Here is a 20,654-nt window from a genome sequence, read left to right as displayed (position 1 = left end):
GGAGCAGTTTCACCCCTTTAGTTCTGGACCTGCTCATCCAGTGCTGTTACAGTTCAGCTAGTATCTTTCAACCACACTTGTAGGGGATGTGTGTCTGTTTCTTACACATAACTGACCTGAGCAGCTACTAAACAATGTTTTTTATTAAGGTAGGTCATTAGCAGTAAGCAGCTTGTGTCAACAGACTAGTCTGACAGGGCAGTACAAATTGTTACTACACCAGCGACCTCTCGCCCAGTGTCAGCTGTGATTGTAAACAACTTACCCCACCCGACTCCCATCCCTCCCCCTCAGCGGTATAGCCACAATGAGTGTAGCTAATGTATGGATGTGGATATGCCTGGCTCTGTTGTAAAACTACAACGACCATAATGCCTAGTCAACCTTGACGTCGGAGGGGGGGGGGGGGGCACACACCCCTCACTGTGATTGGTTGATGTATTTACCCCTCCGCTGCATGGCTGAAGGTGAAGTGGGTCCAAGTGTGAGTCAGTCCTTGTCTCTCAGTCCAAAATGCCACCCAGTGGACTTTTAACCATGCACGCTCAAATCTGTAAACGCTTGGTAAGTGTGGGTGTGTAAAAACAACCGTTTTTTCTGTTTTATTGCATCGGGTGCTAGTTGTTGCAGCAGTCTGACTACATGTAAATACGAGGCCTTGGACAACTTGAAGCAGGTCAGCTAAGCTTGTGTCTGTCTGTCCTTGACCATAGTAATAATGTAACAGCCTGAAAACACCTGGTCACTGCGGCAGGTGACGAAGAGTGATTTAGTGAAGCTAAATCATGTCACTGGCTTCGTTTTTGTACACGGTGTAACAGCATCGTCTGTTTCTCAACAGCATAAGAAAGAAGCTAACAGTTACAACAACAACAACTACTACTACTACTACAACAACAACAACAGTATAGCTAGCTAACTGAAAATATAAAAAGCTATAAAGGAGTCCTGTCACCTAGCTAAACTAGCCACCATTCCCTACTTCTGCCTGCTTTTATTATTAGCATTGCTAACATAGAGCTTATTAGCTTTAGCTAACGTGGTCCAAAACGGATTCATTTGACTTAAAAATGTCTCAATGATGTCAAAGAGCTTCAGGTTGAACTATACGCGTACATGGAAATAATACAGTAGATATAGGCACTCTACCATCTATGGAACATGAAATATATATGTCGTTATCCTGCTGTTGTAGGCTCACAAGTACCTGTCAAGAACCTACACATCTCGCCCCTCACTCAATGTAAGTACACTAACTGGAATTTAAAAACTGGCATCACAGTTGCATACTTGGATTGAACACTTAAATGCAGACTTGTTGCATATGATTTCAGGATGTCGTCATTGTCAGTGCTGTCCGCACTCCAATGGGCTCCTTCAGAGGAAGCCTGGCAGCAGTACCAGCCACCAAACTGGGCTCCATTGCCATTAAAGGAGCCATAGACAAAGCAGGTATGTTCAGGTGGTTAACTTGGAAATAGAGAAAAGTATTTTCCTCATTCATTCTGTAGTGGCTTCATGCATTTTAAATTGACTTCCTTGTATACTGGGCTCATTCTTAAACTGGGCATGATAATGTGTTGTAGGACTAGATATAGCCTCAGATAATCGTCATCTGCAAAGGTGTGCAAGCATGGCTAAGCGAATACACCAGATGAACAATTTAAAAATATTATAAATAAGTCTTCTCATTCTCTTGGTTTCATGTGAGTGTGTGGATTGCTGCATCAGTTCACGATGGCTGTGTATATTTAGTGAGTTGACTTATTGCTTCTTGTGTTTAGGAATCGCTCCTGAAGAGGTGAAGGAGGTCTACATGGGCAATGTGCTTCAGGCAGGAGAAGGACAGGCCCCCACAAGACAAGCCTTGCTTGGTGCAGGTGTGGCCACACTGTTTAATTTTTTTAGCCACATTCATATTACGGGCATTGCACCAAAATACTGACACAGAAACCACATACACATGTTCTGTCTCGGAAAAGGTGGACAAAACCAGGTCGTCCTGCCATCTCTATACAGCTGACAGCTTAGTGATGCTGTTTCTGTACACATGTCTAATTTGAAAGCCACAGATTATACAGGCATGTGCAAAGCTACACAATTTCTCTCCAGCAGCTGGATAAGTATACCCAGCTTCTGAAGTGGAACACTTTTATGTCATTATTGATGTTAAAAGTCACAGCAAGGGTGGAAACTAATGAGAACATATGTTAGAAACATAATTGGTATGATTGACAGTTGTGTTTTTATCACACATAACAGATCACTGTGTAATACTATAACACCAATGTCTAATTTACAGCTCTCCTGTGCCAGTTGCACACAAACATACAGAAGCATAACTGAGGGTTGGTCAAGAGATTTTTCTTTATTTTTGCGAATGCAAATATGTCTCATTCTCTCCAGGCTTGACCCTCGGCACTCCAGCAACAACCATCAACAAAGTCTGTGCCTCTGGGATGAAGTCCATCATGATGGCAACCCAGAGTCTAATGTGTGGACACCAGGTAGCATTGCCTTTAAATACACTCTAGCTCTGCAGCTTGATAGAAGCTTTCAGTTGCTTTCAGTTAATGCAAGGTGCATAGTTTATGAATTTGTGATTATTGTTGGGTCTGAAAAAAAAAAAAGAAAAGTTAGACTGAAGATTCCCTCTCATTGCATCTTTTGCCATGAAGTGGAATTTAAATTATGTGATTTTAAAAACAGAAATGAGTTCCCATGTAAGATAATGAAGGACTTTATTGTGACCAAACACAAGCTTTGTTTACCATAAACTCTTAGGATATGACAGGTGACCACAGACTTTGCCTTGCTGGGTTACACCACTGCAGGAATTAGTGGTATTGTAAGAAAAACTACTGTATGCACAGGAGACTGTGGCTGTCACTACAGATGCACATAAATACATGCATTCAGTCCCACATGTGTGCATATATGTGAGTTAATTCTGTGTCTCATTAGTACAACTCAGCCATGCAGAGGCACGTGTGTGTGCGCATGTGTGACTTCCTATTAATAAAAATGTACACGAATAAGGAAACAAGTGAAAAGTAGCCATAAGCATTACCCTGTTGTTGCAGCATGTCTGCAGCATGTATTTGGTTTGAAATAATGTGGTTAAAACACACCACATCATTATTATACTAACTACCTGATGGAAATTCATACATACTGTACATATAAGTTTAAAAAAGAAAAAAAAACATGAAAACAAATAGTCGTACTATGTTATTGTGTCCACATTTAGATTTAACAGTTGGTTTTCTCGGTCGGAGAGTTTAGATCAAGCTCGGCCATTAAGAGTCTCATGTGGGTGGACATATGAAGTGGCAGGACGTACACACAGATGTATGTACACATGTCTGTGAGTTAGGAGTCACATGTCTGCACGTACATGTGTTTGCATAGCACAGTTGTACTAATCACACATGGGACTTTTAGTAAATAATCACAAGAGTATGTCTGTGTGTGTTGTCCTCCGTGTCCCCCAGATTGCATTTGAATTTATTAAAACTGCAGTTAAAAAAAATTGGCCACGTAACCTGCGTCATTTCATGCCGTATTTTGATTAGTCGATTGTAGACGTGAATTTTGCCACATGATGTCCTTGGTTACCAAATCTCCGTCAGTGGGCGTGTCTCAAATTGTCATCCAGGACCACTATGCTGGATTGACAGCCACAGATTTTACTACGTTTCTCTCACAACTGTCAATTTAGGTCTCACAGCACCCGGAATCACATAGTATAAAGTGGCCTTTAAAATGTGACTTTGACTCTGTGTGATTTTTAGGATGTGATGGTGGCAGGCGGCATGGAGAGCATGTCCAACGTACCTTATGTGATGGCCAGAGAGACTCCAGCGTACGGAGGAGTGAGGATGGAAGACCTCATTGTTAAGGATGGACTCACTGATGTCTACAACAAATTCCACATGGTAACCATCAACTTTAAGTTGAATGTTGCCTTGCTGAAAATTTTTAGGGCTTATGTTTTTTTACAGCATCATCCAAAGTTTCGGAATGCTTTTGAAAATGTATGAAACGGTGCCTGCCCCTGTAAGAAAACTAGACATAAAATTCCATCTTACTCCAGTAATTGAATGTACAGTATTTCTGATGATGCTGGGGCTGGACCTACAGGTGGAGTGACTGGGCCTTTTCATAAAGGAAAATTATTTGCCTTTTTGTATATCATGATATGTCCCAATCGATTGTCATGACATAAGGACGATTTATAATTTAATTAAAATTAATATTTGTCTTGTTGCCATTTCTTTTGCCTTGCTGCCTTTAACAGGGAAACTGTGCAGAGAACACAGCGAAGAACTGCAAGATCACCAGGGAGGAACAGGACGCCTACGCCATCGGCTCCTACAGCCGCAGCAAAGCAGCATATGAGTCTGGAGTTCTGGCCAAGGAGATTGTGCCAGTCAGCATTCCCCAGAGAGGTACAGCAAGTTGGCAAATATATGTTTCTTTCGGGCCATGCAGTGACATCGGTCATTTACACAGTAAAGCATATCTGTTATTAATATGATTACTGTAGGCAAACCTGACGTGGTCGTATCTGAGGACGAGGAGTGGAGGAGGGTCGACTTTAGCAAAGTCCCCAAACTGAAGGCGGTGTTCCAGAGAGAGAATGGTAAATGTGCAGTTGTCATTACTCTTTATTTCTATCATTCATTAAGCCACCTGGCGAGCATCAGCATACACGTTTCCTCGAAAAGCAAGGATATGTAACTTTCTGCTGCTCTTCAGGCACCGTGACGGCAGCCAATGCCAGCACACTGAACGATGGAGCTGCTGCTCTCGTTTTAATGACAGCAGATGCTGCAAAGAGACATAATGTCACTCCACTGGCAAGGATTGTCTGTAAGCTAAACACACACACACACACACACACACACACACACACACACACACACACACACACACACACACACACACTAGGCAATGGTTGCAGAGCTTAACTAAGGTGAACACATGGTAGGCCTTCAGGAAAATACAGGAGTATTGGCTTCTACAAGTTAATAGAGAAGTATATTTGCTAATTCAAAGTAATATTAGGTTAGTTGTATTTTAGAAAAAAAAAAACTGCACTGTTGCACAAGTCATTAACAAAGTTTCTGTTTACACTAAACTTAAATGCCTGTCTGTATTAGTTGAGAAACTGGAAACTGGTACTTGTTTACGTCTTGTTACTACATCACACTTTTAAGTCTAGTTAACACAGTTGTCATGGTTTTTGTTAAGTCACAGAATATGTTAACCTTTTTCCACATAGCTTTTGCTGATGCTGCGGTTGCACCCATTGATTTCCCCATTGCTCCTGCATATGCTGTACCAAAGGTGAGTATAAGGCCTTGCTGAGGTGAAGTATGATATAATTTTATAATGTTAAAGTTGGAGTTATTTTATTAAAAAGATAAAAATATATGCTCTGTCTGCCCTACACTCAGCTTCTTCCACTAATGCAGTTTTATCGGAACATCCTAACATGAGTGAATGTGTGTTAGGTGCTGGAGGCAGCGGGGTTGAAGAAGGAGGATATCTCCATGTGGGAGATCAATGAGGCCTTCAGCGTGGTCGTCCTGGCCAACATCAAGATGTTGGACATTGACGCAGCAAAAGTCAATGTTAATGGAGGGGCTGTGTCCCTGGGACATCCAATTGGGTAAGCAGCTGAGACTGATACAGAGTGGCTGGGCTTTATTTTTGAAACAGGGATGTGACATTGGAGTGAAGAGGAAAGACCAAAAATAGCTCCACTTGGTTTTTCCTAGGAATGATTGAGCTAAGATGAGGAACAGGGTGTTTCCTGTTTTCTAAAAATATCTCCACACTTTTTCCTCTACTTCTTCCTTGATGTGGACATAGATTTGTGTTTTGATATTTTTGAGTCTGTTCCAGTAGAGTAGGAGACAAAAGGATCAACTGAAGCTGACGAAGATATTCAGAAAAAATTATACAGAAAATATAACTTTCCTGCAGTATATTTGCAATTTAGGCTCATATAAAACTATGATATCAAACTACTACTAAACATTATGGACATCAAATCACTTATCTGCTAACTTTGACAAGGTTTTTGTGCTGTAATCAGGTCATGATCATTGACCTGGAGTGACCACAACAGGAAACCTGTGACTTATCTCAGTTTACCTTCTCCATAGAACAAGTAGTGGAGACTGGAAAAGAAAAGCAGTACTAGTGGTTTGATACATTTATGGACCAAAGGAGGACATAAGAATTTGTTTATTTATTCACTCTCACTGATCATTAAAACCACTGTCTGCTACAGATGAAGTAGCCTTAATCATACTATACATAGTTCTCACACATTGTAAATGGGCGTCTCTTATCTGGAGTAGCTGCTACATTCCATCTATGAAAATCAACATCACAAAGCACAAAATGAGCACTTTGTGGATCATTAATAACGCTTTATTTCTCTTTCCTTTGTCAGGATGTCTGGCGCGAGAATTGTGGGTCACATGGTGCACAATCTGAAGTCAGGTCAGTACGGGCTGGCAGGCATCTGCAACGGAGGTGGTGGAGCGTCATCTATTCTAATCCAGAAATTGTAGGAAACGTGATGTCTCTGATGCACTCCTTGATAGACTGGTTGAAGTGTGTTGACTGCCTTTTACAAGAAGAATGCATCTGTTACAACTTTAATGCCAGTTGCCTTAATCAAACAGCGAAGTAGGACTCCACTCACATGACATCATGCCTCCAGGATTCAAAACACTCCTTTGTTTGTCAAAACGTCTTGTGCAAAAAATGGATTAATATTTAACTATGTATTGAAATGGTTGAATAAATTCTGTAGTTTTTATGAACCAAACCTACTCTTGTGTTATTGATCTTTATGACTGACCATGAGGTTGAAGTCTGACCATCAATGTGTAAAGTTTCAAAGGTGGTACATTGCTTCGGTCTTGACATTTGTATGCGTAATCTAAACTTTAGAGGCAGGGTGATTTCAAGTGTTATCTTGATTATTATTATTATTATTATTATTATTATGTGATGTGTTCTCTTACAGTAAAAGTGGATAATAGAATTTCTGCCTGGCCCCAAAGTGGAGAAACACAGGCCTTTGCCTAGTCTGGATCAAATCCAGGGATGTAGTAGCTTCCTGGTGACTCAGTGAATGACGTGTTGGTGTGGCATTCTGGTCCTGAATGTGGTCCAGGACCTTTGTGTCTCATTCCCTCCAGCAATTTTCTGAAAAACATAATTTTTGTTAATGTGGATTGCCTACTGATCACTGACTACATAGTTCACAGTTGTTGTTATTCATTAAATCACTGTAAAATACAACATTTACTAAAAAAATATACCCGCTTTAAAAAGTGGCTGTGAATTGTGGTTGAAATAGAGAAGATAGAAAGAGAAAGAAGAGAGCGAAACTATAACCTGACCGATACTGAAGTTTTGAAGCTTGTATTGATAATTGAGAGTCTTTTCACCAAATGTGTGTGAAGCCTGCATTAACTGCTTTTCATCTGCGCGGGGGCCTGCAACAAGCTGCAACCACGAACATCTTAGAAATATATAAAGTTGACATGGTGAACGTGTTAGCACACCTGATTGCTAACATTTACAAATCACACACATCCAGCAGACATGTAGCACCATTAACATTCATTTAGAAACATGCTTCTGTCCATCTGGCAAATCTAGAAGTCCAATAATAACTCTTGTTTTAGCTCTGGTTTTGGTGTCCACCAACTCCTGCAGGAAACGTCTGCTTCTTAAGCTGCTAAATGCACCACTATGTTTATCACCAGCTAGTTGCTAACTGTGTTTGCCTGATGTTTGGTGCTGGACAGGCAGTGTGCAGTGGGTTTTTAGAACTTCTTTATGCAACCCAAATTACATTACACATGGCAATTTAGAGTTGGCATTGTAATTTTCAAGTTAGCCACTGGATGCCGCCATTTTCGTTAAATGGATTAAATGCATTCCATTCCATGTTACAGTAGAAGGCAACATGTCAGGGTTAAATTTTATGGCTCTCATATTGCATTTACACATATCTTTTAACGGGTAGATAAAGGATCAGTTCACCAATATTATAAAAGGCTGTATTTTTTTTTCTATTTACCCCTCTTGGCATTAAGCCATGCAGATATTGGACACTGAGGGTTTGAGAGGTCATCTTTAAAATTTCTGCTGTATCCTTGATGCAGTAGAGGTGAATAGAATTTCAACAGTGGTATTTAAAGCAAAGAAAAATATCTATTAAACGTGTCTTATCAGAAAGAATGCAGTTTCAGATTTGAACTTATCAAACCATGGGTACGTAAATCAACTGAACAAAATATTTTTGGACAGTCACCGCCAGGGCTAAGGAAGGGTGATGAAGATATACTCTCAGTTACCAGTTTATTAGCTACACCTAGCTTTGATTAATGCAGTCAAATTTAACTGACCTGAAACGAGTCCTACCTCCATGAAGGTTTTAAGGTCCAGTTTGTGTTTTGACCCCTTTCAGAGAGGTGTTGGTCATTTTGAAGGCGGTTTGTGGTGCTGTTAAATTTTATTGCATAACAGTGATGAGTGTTTCTATAATTTTGTCCACCCCACTCAACAATGTGGATAGACTGAATGACAGAAACACGTCTCTGTAATTTAATATAGTATCTATACAATAACTCAGATATATTAAGTGATACAAAAGTGATTTAATGTTAATACAGGAGTTTCATAATTATTTGTACAAGCTAAGACTATTCCCCATCTACTTTAAATGCAATATGCTCATATACAGTATGTAAATATATAAGATATTAAGATTAGGGTTGTTGTCAGTCAGTAGATCATTAGGTTCCTCACAATCTCTTCCTGGATGACTCTTGTCTTTCATTCTGTCCTTTTCCTGCCAGTGAAACACCCGGTTAAATATTAACGGGCTCTGAAACTAGTTTGGCCATCAGTATTTGCTACCCCACTTGCCCATTTGTTACTGATCAAAGACAACTAGGTGACACTGCTCTTTCGAAGGATGGACAATAGCATGGGTAATGTAAGAAACAATTCTATTACGTCTTTTCACTTGATTTAAACCTTTGTTTTTCCCACTAAGGCTCGGTCTGAATGCCGGCTCCAGGTCAAACAAGCAGTTACCACTTGCCACTTGTTGACTCCTCTCGCTCCTCCTCTCAGTCACACTGTGTCAACCTTGGTAACCGGAAAACATTAAGCTGAACTTGTTTTGGACTTGAATTTACCATTCTTAAGAAGCTGCCACTCCCGAATAGATTTTTTTTTATGGTTCTTAGGCATAACTTTTAGGTAGGAAGAGCAGATTTTGTTAGAGCAAGCAGAAACTAGTGCATGCTTGTCCTTGATTGTCTACAGTTTGAGTCTGCAAGGTTTCATGAAGTAAAATAAGAATTTAAAACATTTCACATGTATACATATTTGCTGCTCAGGCATGTAGCCAAGAAATATTTTCAAAAGCACAAATTGCTCTTGTAAATCAATATAGTAGAGCTGAAGACTGCTAGAGATTATCACTGCTATAAACCTACAGGATAAGATGCACAGGGCAATAATGCATGTAAATCACAATATACATACAGTATATCACACTGCTGAACTGAGTTTCTAAACCAGGTTTTCCTAATGAGATCAAATAACAAGTCAATGGACGGCCACTGCTGGATGGACACCTGCGCTCATTGTTTTCACTTCATTCACGTTATCCTAAATCCTGGCTGTGACCACATGATAATGAGAATCAGTGCTTTTCCTCCATCAATACCTGCTCTTTGCCCATGTCATTTTGAAGTGTTAGATAAATGGAGTGGTGTACAACAGGCTGGCTTGTGCACACAGAGGGAAAAGGTGTGGTCATGGCTGTTGATTATATGGAGGAACGGAGAGAGCATGTGACAGAGAGGGAAACAGGGAGTGGAAGAAAAGAGAGAATCAGAGCGCTGAAGGAATTTGTGGGAATTTCAAGGTCGGTAGAAATATAGAGAAAGATGTGGATGAATGTGTTTGTGAACTCTTAGTAAGTGAGCTGACTCAGGTCAGGTGTGAGCTTTTGTATTTGTAGTATTTTAGTTGTTAAAAAACTGGAGATTCTTGGTGTTTGGGGGAATGAGAGTATTTGTGATATGTATTCAGGTGCTTAGGTAGTTTTTATGTGAGCCAACATTTTAATGGACAATTTGTTCAATCAATTTTCTTTTTTGTTTTATGAATACTGCTCTAACAAAAGCTATAGTTTGGCTACATGGTGCATCATATACTTTACTTTTTAATTTATGAGCAGTAATTCATTCTTCTTTAATACTGCATAAACTTTTCCAGGTGTGACAGTCTCCCACATCGGGCAGTATGACCAGTTTCAGTATGAGTAATAATCAGGTAAGATCAGTTTCATTGTCAAAGGCAGCCTGTCTAAATGTCTGTGTCTAAATGTTTTTTTACCACATAAAATCAATGATTTTTTCTGAATAAAGCCAAATCACATATTTATCTCCTTCTCTGTCATTGTTACACCAGCTTAACTTCTTTCTCATTACTTGTAGGCAAATGGTCCCACCTATGACAACATTGGATTCCGGCATGATGAAAGAATACCCCGTCCGTACAACCCACAGCAGGGGATATACCCCTCCCACCCACAACAGACCCCTAACTACATTCCCACAACCCCCACAACCATCAACACCCACCACACTGTAACGCCTGGAACATCACATAATACAGGACAAATGACAGGTACGGTAATTCTTAGTGTTTTTTCATTTCCCATATTTCAGCATAAAAGGAGGATAAACTGATTAACAATGCTAGTTTTTAAAAAGAAAGGCCCTCCCCAGCTTCATTAAAAATTCTAATGCACCCCTCCCTAATATGTCAAAATAATACAACAGTGTTGAACTGGTCCAACTCGCAGTTTTGAAACAGAAAAATATTTATGGAAAATTCTTGGACAATCAAGAAGGAATTAAAACAGCACAAAATGAGCGTTAGTGTTTGGTCATGTGGAGCTCAACTGTGTCAAAATGATAAACTCTTCTCCCAGTTGTCATGTGATTTGAATTGTTAAGAGAGATAATGTAGGAAGTGAATTCACTAATTTAGACTGCAGTGCAGTATCTTCTAAACCTGCCATTTGCATGTCTGACTCTATGTAAATCTCGAAGGGTGTGCAGTCGCTGGTATGTAAAACTCAGCCATCTCAATTACTTAATTTTACTCTTGCCTTATAGGGATAAAGAAATGTCATTGGAAATATGTCCTGTCGGCATCTCTGGCTGGGGTTCTTATCCTGGCAGTGGGCTGCCTCTTGCTCTGGTACTTCTGTAAGTTCAGCTGAAGATCTTTGTATCTGCCTAAAGTGGTTTTTGTCATCCTCGGAATTTTGTGTGAAATTCCTGTGTTCTCTATACTGTGTGTGTGTGTGTGTGTGTGTGTGTGTGTGTGTGTGTGTGTGTGTGTGTGTGTGTGCGTGTGTGCGTGTGTGTGTGTGTATGTGTGTGTGTGTGTGCGTGTGTGCGTGCATGTTTGCAGTATACTACGAGTGTTTATTGGGGAAGTCATGCCAACAGGGTGGGAAGTGTCTGTCATCCTGGCAGTGGTGTGATGGTGTCATGGACTGTTCAGGTGGAGAGGATGAATCTAACTGCTGTAAGTTGTGTTCAGAATCAACACCCAGATCTTCCACACATACGTCCTGTATTGGCGTTTATGGTTTTTTTTAGATTTACTTTAATCAACAGTAGGTGAATAAACCGCTGTCCTCTCCGCCTCACAGTTCGCCTTCACGGGACCAACTTCATGCTGGAGAGTTACTCACCGGACAGCCAGACGTGGATGCCCGTGTGCGCTGAGAACTGGGACAACAACTATGGCAGAGCTGTGTGTGAGCAGATTGGCTACAGGAGGTGCTGATTGTCTTCTCCACCACTGTTCACATTGTCCCACTTCTGCAGACTCTGTTCTAACCGCCGTATAAGAATTAACCTATGAGTGTTTGAGAGCACAAGCTTATAGGTTTTTTTCCTCACAGTGAATTCTTGTCAGAAAGGAAAAACTTCTGAAACAATACTTAGACAGTCGCATGGTGCTAAAGTTCCAGAGGCACAAATGGCCTGATTACTTGCTTAAAATTGTACAATTGATTAATCAAACAAAGACAAAGAGAAAATGATTATGTCTCACATTGTGCAGACTTACACACAGTTTCTTCGGGGGGAAAATACATCATATCATGTAAAGCTGGATGACATGACTGGCTAACATCCAAACTTTATTTAAAGGTCCATTTTAAAAAGCTGGGAATAGTGTGTTTGCCTTACCTCACTGATCACATGACATCAACCTTGTGTCCGTCCCACAGCCAGGATTATGTGACCTACAGGCAAATCGGTGCAGGTTCTTTGGCCTCTCAAGGATACATGAAACTGAAGCCTGGGGGTATTCATACGTCACCTGTACAGTCACAGCTCACTTACAGGTATATGATGATAACTGATGATATATGATATACATAAATACTGAATAATTTGTTTTACTTGTTTAAATATCTTTTTTTTTTTTTGTCCTTTCCTTTGCAGCCAACGTTGCTCAGCCTCAGCTGTCACACTTCAGTGTATTGGTAAGTTACTGCTTCAACTGGGACATAACTGCAATGCTGAAATATGTACGAAATCATGTGATATGTGCAAAGACGGTGGATAGTATAGATTTAGCCAGACAGTGGGACTTCCTGTTTGTGACCAAGTCACCAAGTCACCAAATATCACCTGAATAAAGTTTTTTTTTTCTTTGCCCCAATAAAATATGAGTTATAGTAAACTCTTTTCTGTCGTCAGTAGAATGTGGAAAGAGTTCAGAAGCCCCCAGAACTCGTATCGTAGGTGGTGCAGACGCTGTAAATGGAGCCTGGCCGTGGCAGGTCAGTCTCCAGATTCATGGTCAACACATTTGTGGAGGCTCCATCATCAGCCCTTACTGGATCCTATCTGCTGCACACTGCTTCCAAGAGTGAGCTTCTACTCTTTACGCCATTTATGATCTTCATGCCATTTGCCTTGTTTTACATTTGATTTTTAATGTAATTTTTGACAGATATTCAGGAGGAGAATCTATTGTCTGTTTCACATCTTTCTGTTTGTCATGACAGTTACTCCAGGCCTGATATGTGGACAGTATACTCTGGCGACGTGAGCTTGATCAAAATGAGCTCTGACGTTGGCAAAACTGTGAACAAAATCATTAACCATGCCAAATATGACACAAAAACTAATGACAATGACATTGCTCTGCTAAAGCTTGACACACCTCTGACATATACAAGTAAGTTGACGGTAAAATTCATATTTCATTACAAGAAATGATGATGTGACCTGTCACTTTGTATTGATAATGAGAACACTTGAGCTCATGGTTGTTCGTCCCTCAGGCACAGTGAGGCCAGTGTGTCTCCCCAACGTTGGCGTGAACCTCTCTGCCGAACGTCAAGCCTGGATCACAGGATGGGGGGCCTTGCGCTCATCTGGTGAGCCCAACACTACGTGAATATGTCCAACTTTCTATGTGAAGTGAAATGGAGAATGTGTACCATGTTGACTCAGAACCCAGCAAACAAATCTGTTTCTGAACACTTAGTTTTCTTTCCTTTCTGTAGATTATTTGTTCAAGTGTTTCAGGGGTCACCTGTCTTTTAAGGTTTAAAGCACAAGTAAGGGAACAGTACTTTTTAACGCTTGGCTGAGCTAACTGCGGGTGTACAATTATTAATTTTTCTCAGGACCAGCCCCTGACAGACTAAATCAGGCCCAGGTGACCATTTACAACACAGTGACCTGTAACAGTCCTCTGGTGTTAGACGGACAGGTCACTCAGACTATGATCTGTGCAGGCAAACTGCAGGGAGGAGTCGACACATGTCAGGTTAGTCTGAGTTTCTTTTCTCTGTCACACACACACACACACACACACACACACACACACACATACACACACACACACACACACACACAAACACATATTTCTTTTGTATGCCGCAGGGTGACAGTGGAGGGCCCCTGGTGGTCGAGGAGGGAGGTGTATGGTGGCTCACAGGGGACACTAGCTGGGGGATTGGATGTGCTTGGAGGAACAAGCCAGGAGTCTACGGCAACATAACCTACTTTACTGACTGGATATATAGACACATGCAGGTACAGAGATGTACGCCTCTAATAAATGTTTATTATAGATATTGTAGGTCTTCTGTTGTCAGATGCATGAATTTCGGGGATCTTTGTCTGTGGGCAGCATGCAGCATAACTAACAGCAGTGACTCTCCATTTATTGCATTTTTATGGCAATGTGTTTGTAAACAGCAGTTAGAAGCAGAGTGACACTATAGTCCTTGTGCTCACTAGCGGTCAAAGTCTTATGTTTTCTTATCTTTTAGCTCTGTGTTGGTAAATGCGGGTTATGGTTTAGGGAAATTTAGGTCACAGCATGTGACGCTACCTGAATCTAATGTGCATGAGTGACATGTAGTGATTTTAGGTTTAATTAATCCAGTCAGCCTAATGAGAAGTGAAATATCATCACACCAGACTTCTAACATTGTTTTTTATCCTAACAGAATGAGTGATGGAAACGTCAACCAACATGAAGACAAACCTCTTGCAGTAATCAGTTACTTTATCACACACTTTGCACTTTGAATCTGAAGCTCCGAACAGGAAGATTTAAAAAAACAAAAAAAACAAAATGAGGACTGTACAAATAAAACTGACCGATCATTTCATTATTTTTCAATACTTGTTATTACTACAGATTGGATGTTTGTATTTAAACAAAATCAAGCTATTTTGTTGTAATAAAACAAATTTTGCACAAAGAGCTGCGTTTCAGTTTGATAGGTGTGTGACAAATGCTCAGGTAACTGGCTAATGGAGCAAAGCCTGGCAGCCAGCACAGACAGTTAGTTTGACTCTTACTGCGGAACTAATGGCACACACTACTCAACACTACTGTAACACACATCCAAAGACCTATTTGCAAGAAGGTTAAAACCCACTTTAATTCCTGCATCCACCTGTTGGCTCCCACCTCAGTACAGTAGCTACAGTATGCTTGGAGGGGATCCGCAAGGTCAGGGCCTGGACATATTATATACACTCACCAAACACTTTATTAGAAAACCTGTGCACCGGCTTTTTTAATGCAATTAACCAATTAGCAAATCATGTACCCGCAGTACAATGCATACAAACATACAGATACAGGTCAGGAACTTCAGTTAATGTTCATATCAAACATCAGCGTGGGGGAAAAATGTGAGTTTGACCGTGGCATGATTGTTGGATCCAGACAGGCCAGTTTGAGTATATCTGAAACCCAAACCATCAGAATACTCCAAAACCAAAAAGGCATCCAGTGAGCAGCAGCTCTGTGCATGGAAACATGTTCATGAGAGAGGTCTGAGGAGAATGACCAGACTGATTGGAGCAGACAAAAGGGCTATGGTAACTCAGATAACCACTCTTTACAAATGTGGTCACCTTACTCTAAGTGGAATATAGTGTTAGTCACACTCTGTGTATGCTCCTGTGCATGCGTGTGCATGCGTGTGCATGTGCTCATACTCATGTCATGTGTTTTTCTCAGCTGGGCACAGTGGAGTGGAGGGCTATACGGACTATAACTTTAACTTTAAAGTAGAACTTTTTTTTCTTGTGGTATGAATGGGATGAAGACGGTGGTGAGGCTTGACGTCACATGACATCACAAGTGGGTGTATGGATAAGAAATGTGATTGTATTTGTACCAGAACCTCCGAGAAAATTTGCATGTTTTCTGAAAATTCAGTGTCAGCGTGAAGGTTCCAGGTTCCAGGTTCCAGGTTCCAGGTTCCAGGTTCCAGGTTGACATCTTCCTGCCGACTACAAGCCGCTGCATCATTTTGTGTGAATTTTACTCTTTATCTCAATTTATCTGCAAATAAAGATATTGATATAATTGTTGCTCTTTACTCATTTTCAATCATTACACATACAATTACTTAATAACTCTACTGCTACAGTGTAATTTTATAGGCTACTGAAAAAACATTCAGAATTCTGGGACATTAAGGAGAGAATAGAATGATGGTGTGTGGATAAAAACACGCTCAACAGGTGTGACAACCAAACACACTCTTCTGCCTCAAAACACTGTCAACTGAAAACCTCTCGCCTATTTGCTCTGCTCAGTATAACAACGCCATCCTATTGCAGCCGTCACCACCTCAAACATTACCTCAACACAACAGCTGGTCTGACACCCTGCAAACTTGATTTATAAAATTCCTATTAACCTCGATCAATTGCGATTTAAGTCTTGTGTGTTGTGACAGACATAATTTGGGGTGAATGAAGGCCTCACTGACTGCACTCCATTCTGAAGTGCCTAAACCTTGCCTGTAGGACCAGCTCAAACGGGGAACAATATGTAAAAAGATCTGTTCTAGTTTAATTTACAAACTTATTTCATTATAAATGCTTGTTGAAATAGGACCCCAGTGACATACTGTATACAGTAGTTTTTGGAAGCTTCTGCAAATGTTACAATGCCTGCAAATATTTCAGTATTTAAAAAGTTTTACATTAACCACACATTACTGAGGATAAAATACCTCACAGAATACTGCACCATTTGTGATATCTGATGTTTTACTGAACTCTACAATTGTCTGTGTATATGTGTGTGTGTGGGTGTGTGTATATGTGTTGGTATATGTGTGTGTTAGGACCGTCTCAGAAGGTGACAGCTACCTCGGTTTGGGTAATAGATTTTAGGGTACCATGTTACTGGTTGTTATTTATTGCTGTGGTAGTACCAGTAACTTCCCACCAGGTGTCAGTGTCGCTGTGTGGACCGCGTGAGCGCAGGGACAGAGAAACAGATTAGTGCGTCACATCCAATCAAACTGTGAGGATGTGAGCGGAGGAAGAACTGCAGGACGTTGTCAAATTAAAACGTGACTTCCACAGTTAGCAGGTGAGCTGGTAATATTAGTTGTGTCTGCTTTCAGAAAAATGTTCATTGCTTTACTTTCGTTGCTTTGTCGTTACTGTCTGCATTTTCTTGGCAAACGTATGAAAGTTAAGGAAAAGTATGAATGTTAGCAAGCTAGCAAACCAACAAGGAGACCTCCACAGCTGCTGTAAACAGTCTCATTATCTGTTCACTTAAAAATTATAGTGTTAAACTGAGTGAAATGTCTCTGTTGAGTGGCATATTGAGTTACATTATCCTCAACTGAATGTAGGAGAATGTGTATTTATTTTTCTTCATGTTTCTTAAAAGCTCTGCACGCCCACACAGGTGTTCTGACTGATTACGTCTCTGTAAAGTTGGGTGGAGCTATGCAGGGAATTATGTGAGGTCAACAATATCCACATACCAGCAGAGCTTTTGCCCCCTCAGAGTTGCACTGTAGCAAAAGCACAGGTGTAGCTGATAACATTAATTGTGGCTCTGTTTAGGTGCATCAAGGCCCTGGTATTGTGCATGCTGACTCACTGGCTTGGCTTACTACCACACGTAGATAGAACATGCCTGTATTGTTCTGAGAGGATGTTTAACCTATCAAGTAAGTGACAACACCATGGGGTGGACCATGGGTGTGTAGGGTCTTAATTGTGTATGAAATGGACACAGAAAATGCACACAGAATGATCAAACTAAAACTTGATTTTCACATTTTGCAGAAGGACAATTGCACACATCATATTTTGGTGAGTCAATCAGTACAAAGATCCAAGCAGAGGTCCGTCTAGAGGAGATTGACCCACATCAGCATCACTGACAGAGAGAGGGGAATCTTGCAGCAGTCACAGGATGGAGTAAGGAGTGAGCAAGGTACTTGTATTTTATGTATAATTATTGTGGATAATGTTTTTTCTGTTCTGACACAAGCACTAGACAAATCTTAGGACCAGTACCTGTTATCTTAAAGGCTGATAAGCAAGAGGCTGATAACAGTCTGAAGCCAGTGTTTTAATGTCAAATCATGGACTCATGATTTCTCTCTTTTTCTTTGCATGAAACCATTTTGAGTGTACACACATAGTCTACATCACAGGCTAGATCAGGTCTAAGTAGTTAATGAACTAAATATGGAGACATCACACATTTATATCAAGCACTAGTTAGCCATCATCAGAAACAAAATCTTTTAAAAAATGTTTTTCCCAATGTGAGAAACAATCATGAGTACTGACTCATGGCTGGCAGGGAACGGGTGATGATACGATTATTATCTGCTTGGTTTAGGTCTAGTAAGCAGAACTGTGCTGACACCAGACAAACCTGATCTACACTCTGTGTGTGAGTGCCAGGCTTGTTTTTGTCATTTTAGGGCCAAGGCCATTTGGCCTTCCCTGTCACAAACATTTTTAGGGCACAAAGGCCACATGCCAGGGCACAGAGGCCATTGAGTGATTTCATGCCTACAAATAAATAACTTGACTTTCTGATTAGAAAAAAACAAGAAAATAACTCAAATGACATGAAAATCATAGATTATTCACTTTTTAATATAAATAAAAACAACATGTTTTAAGAGGCATCATGTTACAATGTATTAATTTACTAGAATCTATTAATATGTAAATATATTTAATTTCAGAGAAACTATAGTTTCTGTCATTTTTGTTGGAGTGACTTATGTCCTGTTGACAAGGACTGGAGCTTGCTAAGCTGTCCGTGTCTCAGCTTCAACCATTCTGAGATCAGCTATGATATTGCCGCATTAAACTCATGCACAGACGTGTGTGGTAACTAAACTGCATCAAGCTGATTCATCATATTTGTGTGAGATCTGCAGTAAATTTGAGAAGTTTGAGACAGAATATTGTTACAGGAGTAGAGCAGCTCCTTTCAGGAATAGCTCAGTACGCATGGCTGTGCACACACACAAATAGAGAGAGAGAGAGAGAGAGAGGGGGACTGGCTCACTGCCAGTTTTTTGCACAACCAGACATATAGGTACAACTTATGAATCAGTTTGCTTATTAAATAGTGTTATTCTGTTTAGTTTTAAAATGATAACAGATTTTGCAATTTGTTAATTTTTAGCTGTGCAAGCAGCATGGCTCCAGGGTTGGCATCATTCTGTCAGTTTGTTGGTTAGTCACCACTGTGGTCCAGACTGAAATAACTTGGCGACATTGGATGGATTGCCAACTATTGGATGGCAATCCATCCTGAAACCTTCTGACTTTTGTATGCTTAGCATTTGGGAAGAGGACTTAGACCAATATATTCATTGGTGGAAAGTCAGATTGTAGGCATGTACAGCACAAAAAGGCATTGCACACTGAACCTGTACCAAAGCTTATTTCCTAAGGTGCTCAAAAGCTGATATCAACAGCATGTTCACTGGCAGTCACATGTCTGCTCATAGGCAACAAATGCAATAGACACAAAGTTTTGAAGCATGTAGTGGATGTGGTTAAAGTGCTTGGAAAGAGGGTGTTGAGCTACTGGCAGGTGGAGAATGAGGCAGCATATACAATATGTTGGATATGTGTGATGACAGCACCATAGACCATGGAAACTTTTTGGTTCTCATCCTTTTATCAGGAAAGTTTTAAGCAGAAATCATGGGCAACATTTTCTTTATTTGAGAGTTATTGATATGTGGAGATCTTACAGAGTCTCTTTTGATCATGAGAAAACTTTTGACAGGGTGTTATTGATGATGGTTTCTCATATCATGAACCTACGGTGAAACGGTTACACAGACAATGTTAATATTTTTTTCTCTAGCTAGTGGGGTGTTCAGTGTTGCTCCTGAGGAAAGCTGGGCGATTGGGCCATGATAAACAGCTCTTCCTCTTACCACCCAAGGTCATGGACCTTATTGGACTGACCCCTTTTCATAGCTCTGTACTGTAGGCATGGCAGATTTTTAAGATTGCATGAGACTCCATGGCATGTGGTTGTTTGAGGAAACTTTGTTTTCTAACAACCTCATAAAGATTGCAGTCTGCAAGATACTCTCAGAGAGGCTGGCTGCACCGAACTGGGTCATCTGTAAAGGTGACGGCAACATCTGTGGACGCCCTGGGAGAGAACAACACCGCATCTATCTGGCTGACTTGTGAAGGATGTCTGTGCTGCCCTACCACAATCCCCAAGAGCATTTGTGGAAAACCTGGACAAGTTTCTGGCTGTAGAGAAAAAGCAGGCTACCAAATCTGCATTAAGTCTCTGAACCTGCGCTCTTTGGCAGGGATGAAGGTGTTGAGGTGGACTGAGTTTTTTGGTCTAGATGTATGTCCCTGTACAAGCTTCCCATTGAAAAGCAGACAGCAGACCTCCATTGGAGGGTTGTACATGTAGCAATAGCTACAAAGAGATTAAGCGCACCTGTATCCAAAGCCGGGAGAGGAGTGTGTTTTGTGTTCTCAGGTTGAGACCCTGTTACATTTATTTATTTCAGTGTCCTTGGCTGTCAGCACTGTTTGAACTTTGGAAAAGGTGGTTTCTAGGTCTATGTGAGGATTATATGTTTGATTATTTTTGAGAGTACTGGCAGAGTGGAGCTGATTGTAAATTTCTGATCAGAGAAACATTTTTGTGTTTGGTTGACAGGGTTTGTTGTAACGGTTTTATAAAGGGACTTTTCCTCT

The 20,654-nt window shown here is 40.6% G+C and overlaps 2 protein-coding genes across 6 annotated transcripts; both read left to right on the top strand.

Annotated features, from left to right (window-relative positions):
• The first annotated feature begins 407 nt into the window (after positions 1 to 407).
• On the top strand, positions 408 to 6,850 carry acat1 (acetyl-CoA acetyltransferase 1). Its single transcript, XM_023417731.2, has 12 exons — positions 408 to 564; positions 1,196 to 1,243; positions 1,335 to 1,452; positions 1,785 to 1,880; positions 2,407 to 2,507; positions 3,795 to 3,938; positions 4,301 to 4,451; positions 4,550 to 4,645; positions 4,762 to 4,875; positions 5,288 to 5,352; positions 5,520 to 5,677; positions 6,470 to 6,850. Exons 1-12 carry the CDS (start codon positions 514 to 516, stop codon positions 6,588 to 6,590), a joined length of 1,263 nt encoding a protein of 420 aa, XP_023273499.1. The 5' UTR covers positions 408 to 513; the 3' UTR covers positions 6,591 to 6,850.
• A 2,046-nt stretch (positions 6,851 to 8,896) lies between these two features.
• tmprss2 (transmembrane serine protease 2) lies at positions 8,897 to 15,998 on the top strand. Of its 5 annotated transcripts, none has more exons than XM_023417727.2 (14): positions 8,897 to 9,032; positions 10,333 to 10,389; positions 10,554 to 10,746; positions 11,241 to 11,333; positions 11,542 to 11,658; positions 11,786 to 11,915; positions 12,371 to 12,487; positions 12,588 to 12,628; positions 12,846 to 13,017; positions 13,157 to 13,329; positions 13,436 to 13,531; positions 13,784 to 13,926; positions 14,043 to 14,195; positions 14,615 to 15,998. In XM_023417727.2, the coding sequence occupies exons 2-14, from the start codon at positions 10,360 to 10,362 to the stop codon at positions 14,621 to 14,623; spliced, it is 1,467 nt and encodes a 488-aa protein (XP_023273495.1). In that variant the 5' UTR covers positions 8,897 to 9,032; positions 10,333 to 10,359; the 3' UTR covers positions 14,624 to 15,998. The 5 variants fall into 5 exon arrangements, with proteins under 5 accessions (XP_023273495.1, XP_023273496.1, XP_023273493.1 ...); XM_023417728.2 differs by having other exon boundaries at positions 8,903 to 9,037; positions 12,849 to 13,017; XM_023417725.2 differs by having other exon boundaries at positions 8,903 to 9,037.
• Positions 15,999 to 20,654: the final 4,656 nt, after the last annotated feature.

Source organism: Seriola lalandi, unplaced genomic scaffold (genome assembly GCF_002814215.2).
Source record: "Seriola lalandi dorsalis isolate HSWRI2012SDOR001 ecotype SW California unplaced genomic scaffold, Sedor1 jcf7180002054577, whole genome shotgun sequence".
NCBI classification, from domain to species: Eukaryota; Metazoa; Chordata; class Actinopteri; order Carangiformes; family Carangidae; genus Seriola; species Seriola lalandi.
The sequence above is the reverse complement of the archived record's forward strand: the minus strand, read 5'-3'. Positions and strand labels throughout refer to the sequence as shown.

Coding starts and splice junctions, on each gene's coding strand:
- acat1 (XM_023417731.2), top strand. CDS start 514: ATGCCACCCAGTGGACTTTTAACCATGCACGCTCAAATCTGTAAACGC. Junction 565..1,195: donor CTCAAATCTGTAAACGCTTG/GTAAGTGTGGGT, acceptor CTGCTGTTGTAG/GCTCACAAGTACCTGTCAAG. Junction 1,453..1,784: donor AGGAGCCATAGACAAAGCAG/GTATGTTCAGGT, acceptor TCTTGTGTTTAG/GAATCGCTCCTGAAGAGGTG.
- tmprss2 (XM_023417727.2), top strand. CDS start 10,360: ATGACCAGTTTCAGTATGAGTAATAATCAG. Junction 10,747..11,240: donor TAATACAGGACAAATGACAG/GTACGGTAATTC, acceptor CTTGCCTTATAG/GGATAAAGAAATGTCATTGG. Junction 11,334..11,541: donor CCTCTTGCTCTGGTACTTCT/GTAAGTTCAGCT, acceptor GCATGTTTGCAG/TATACTACGAGTGTTTATTG.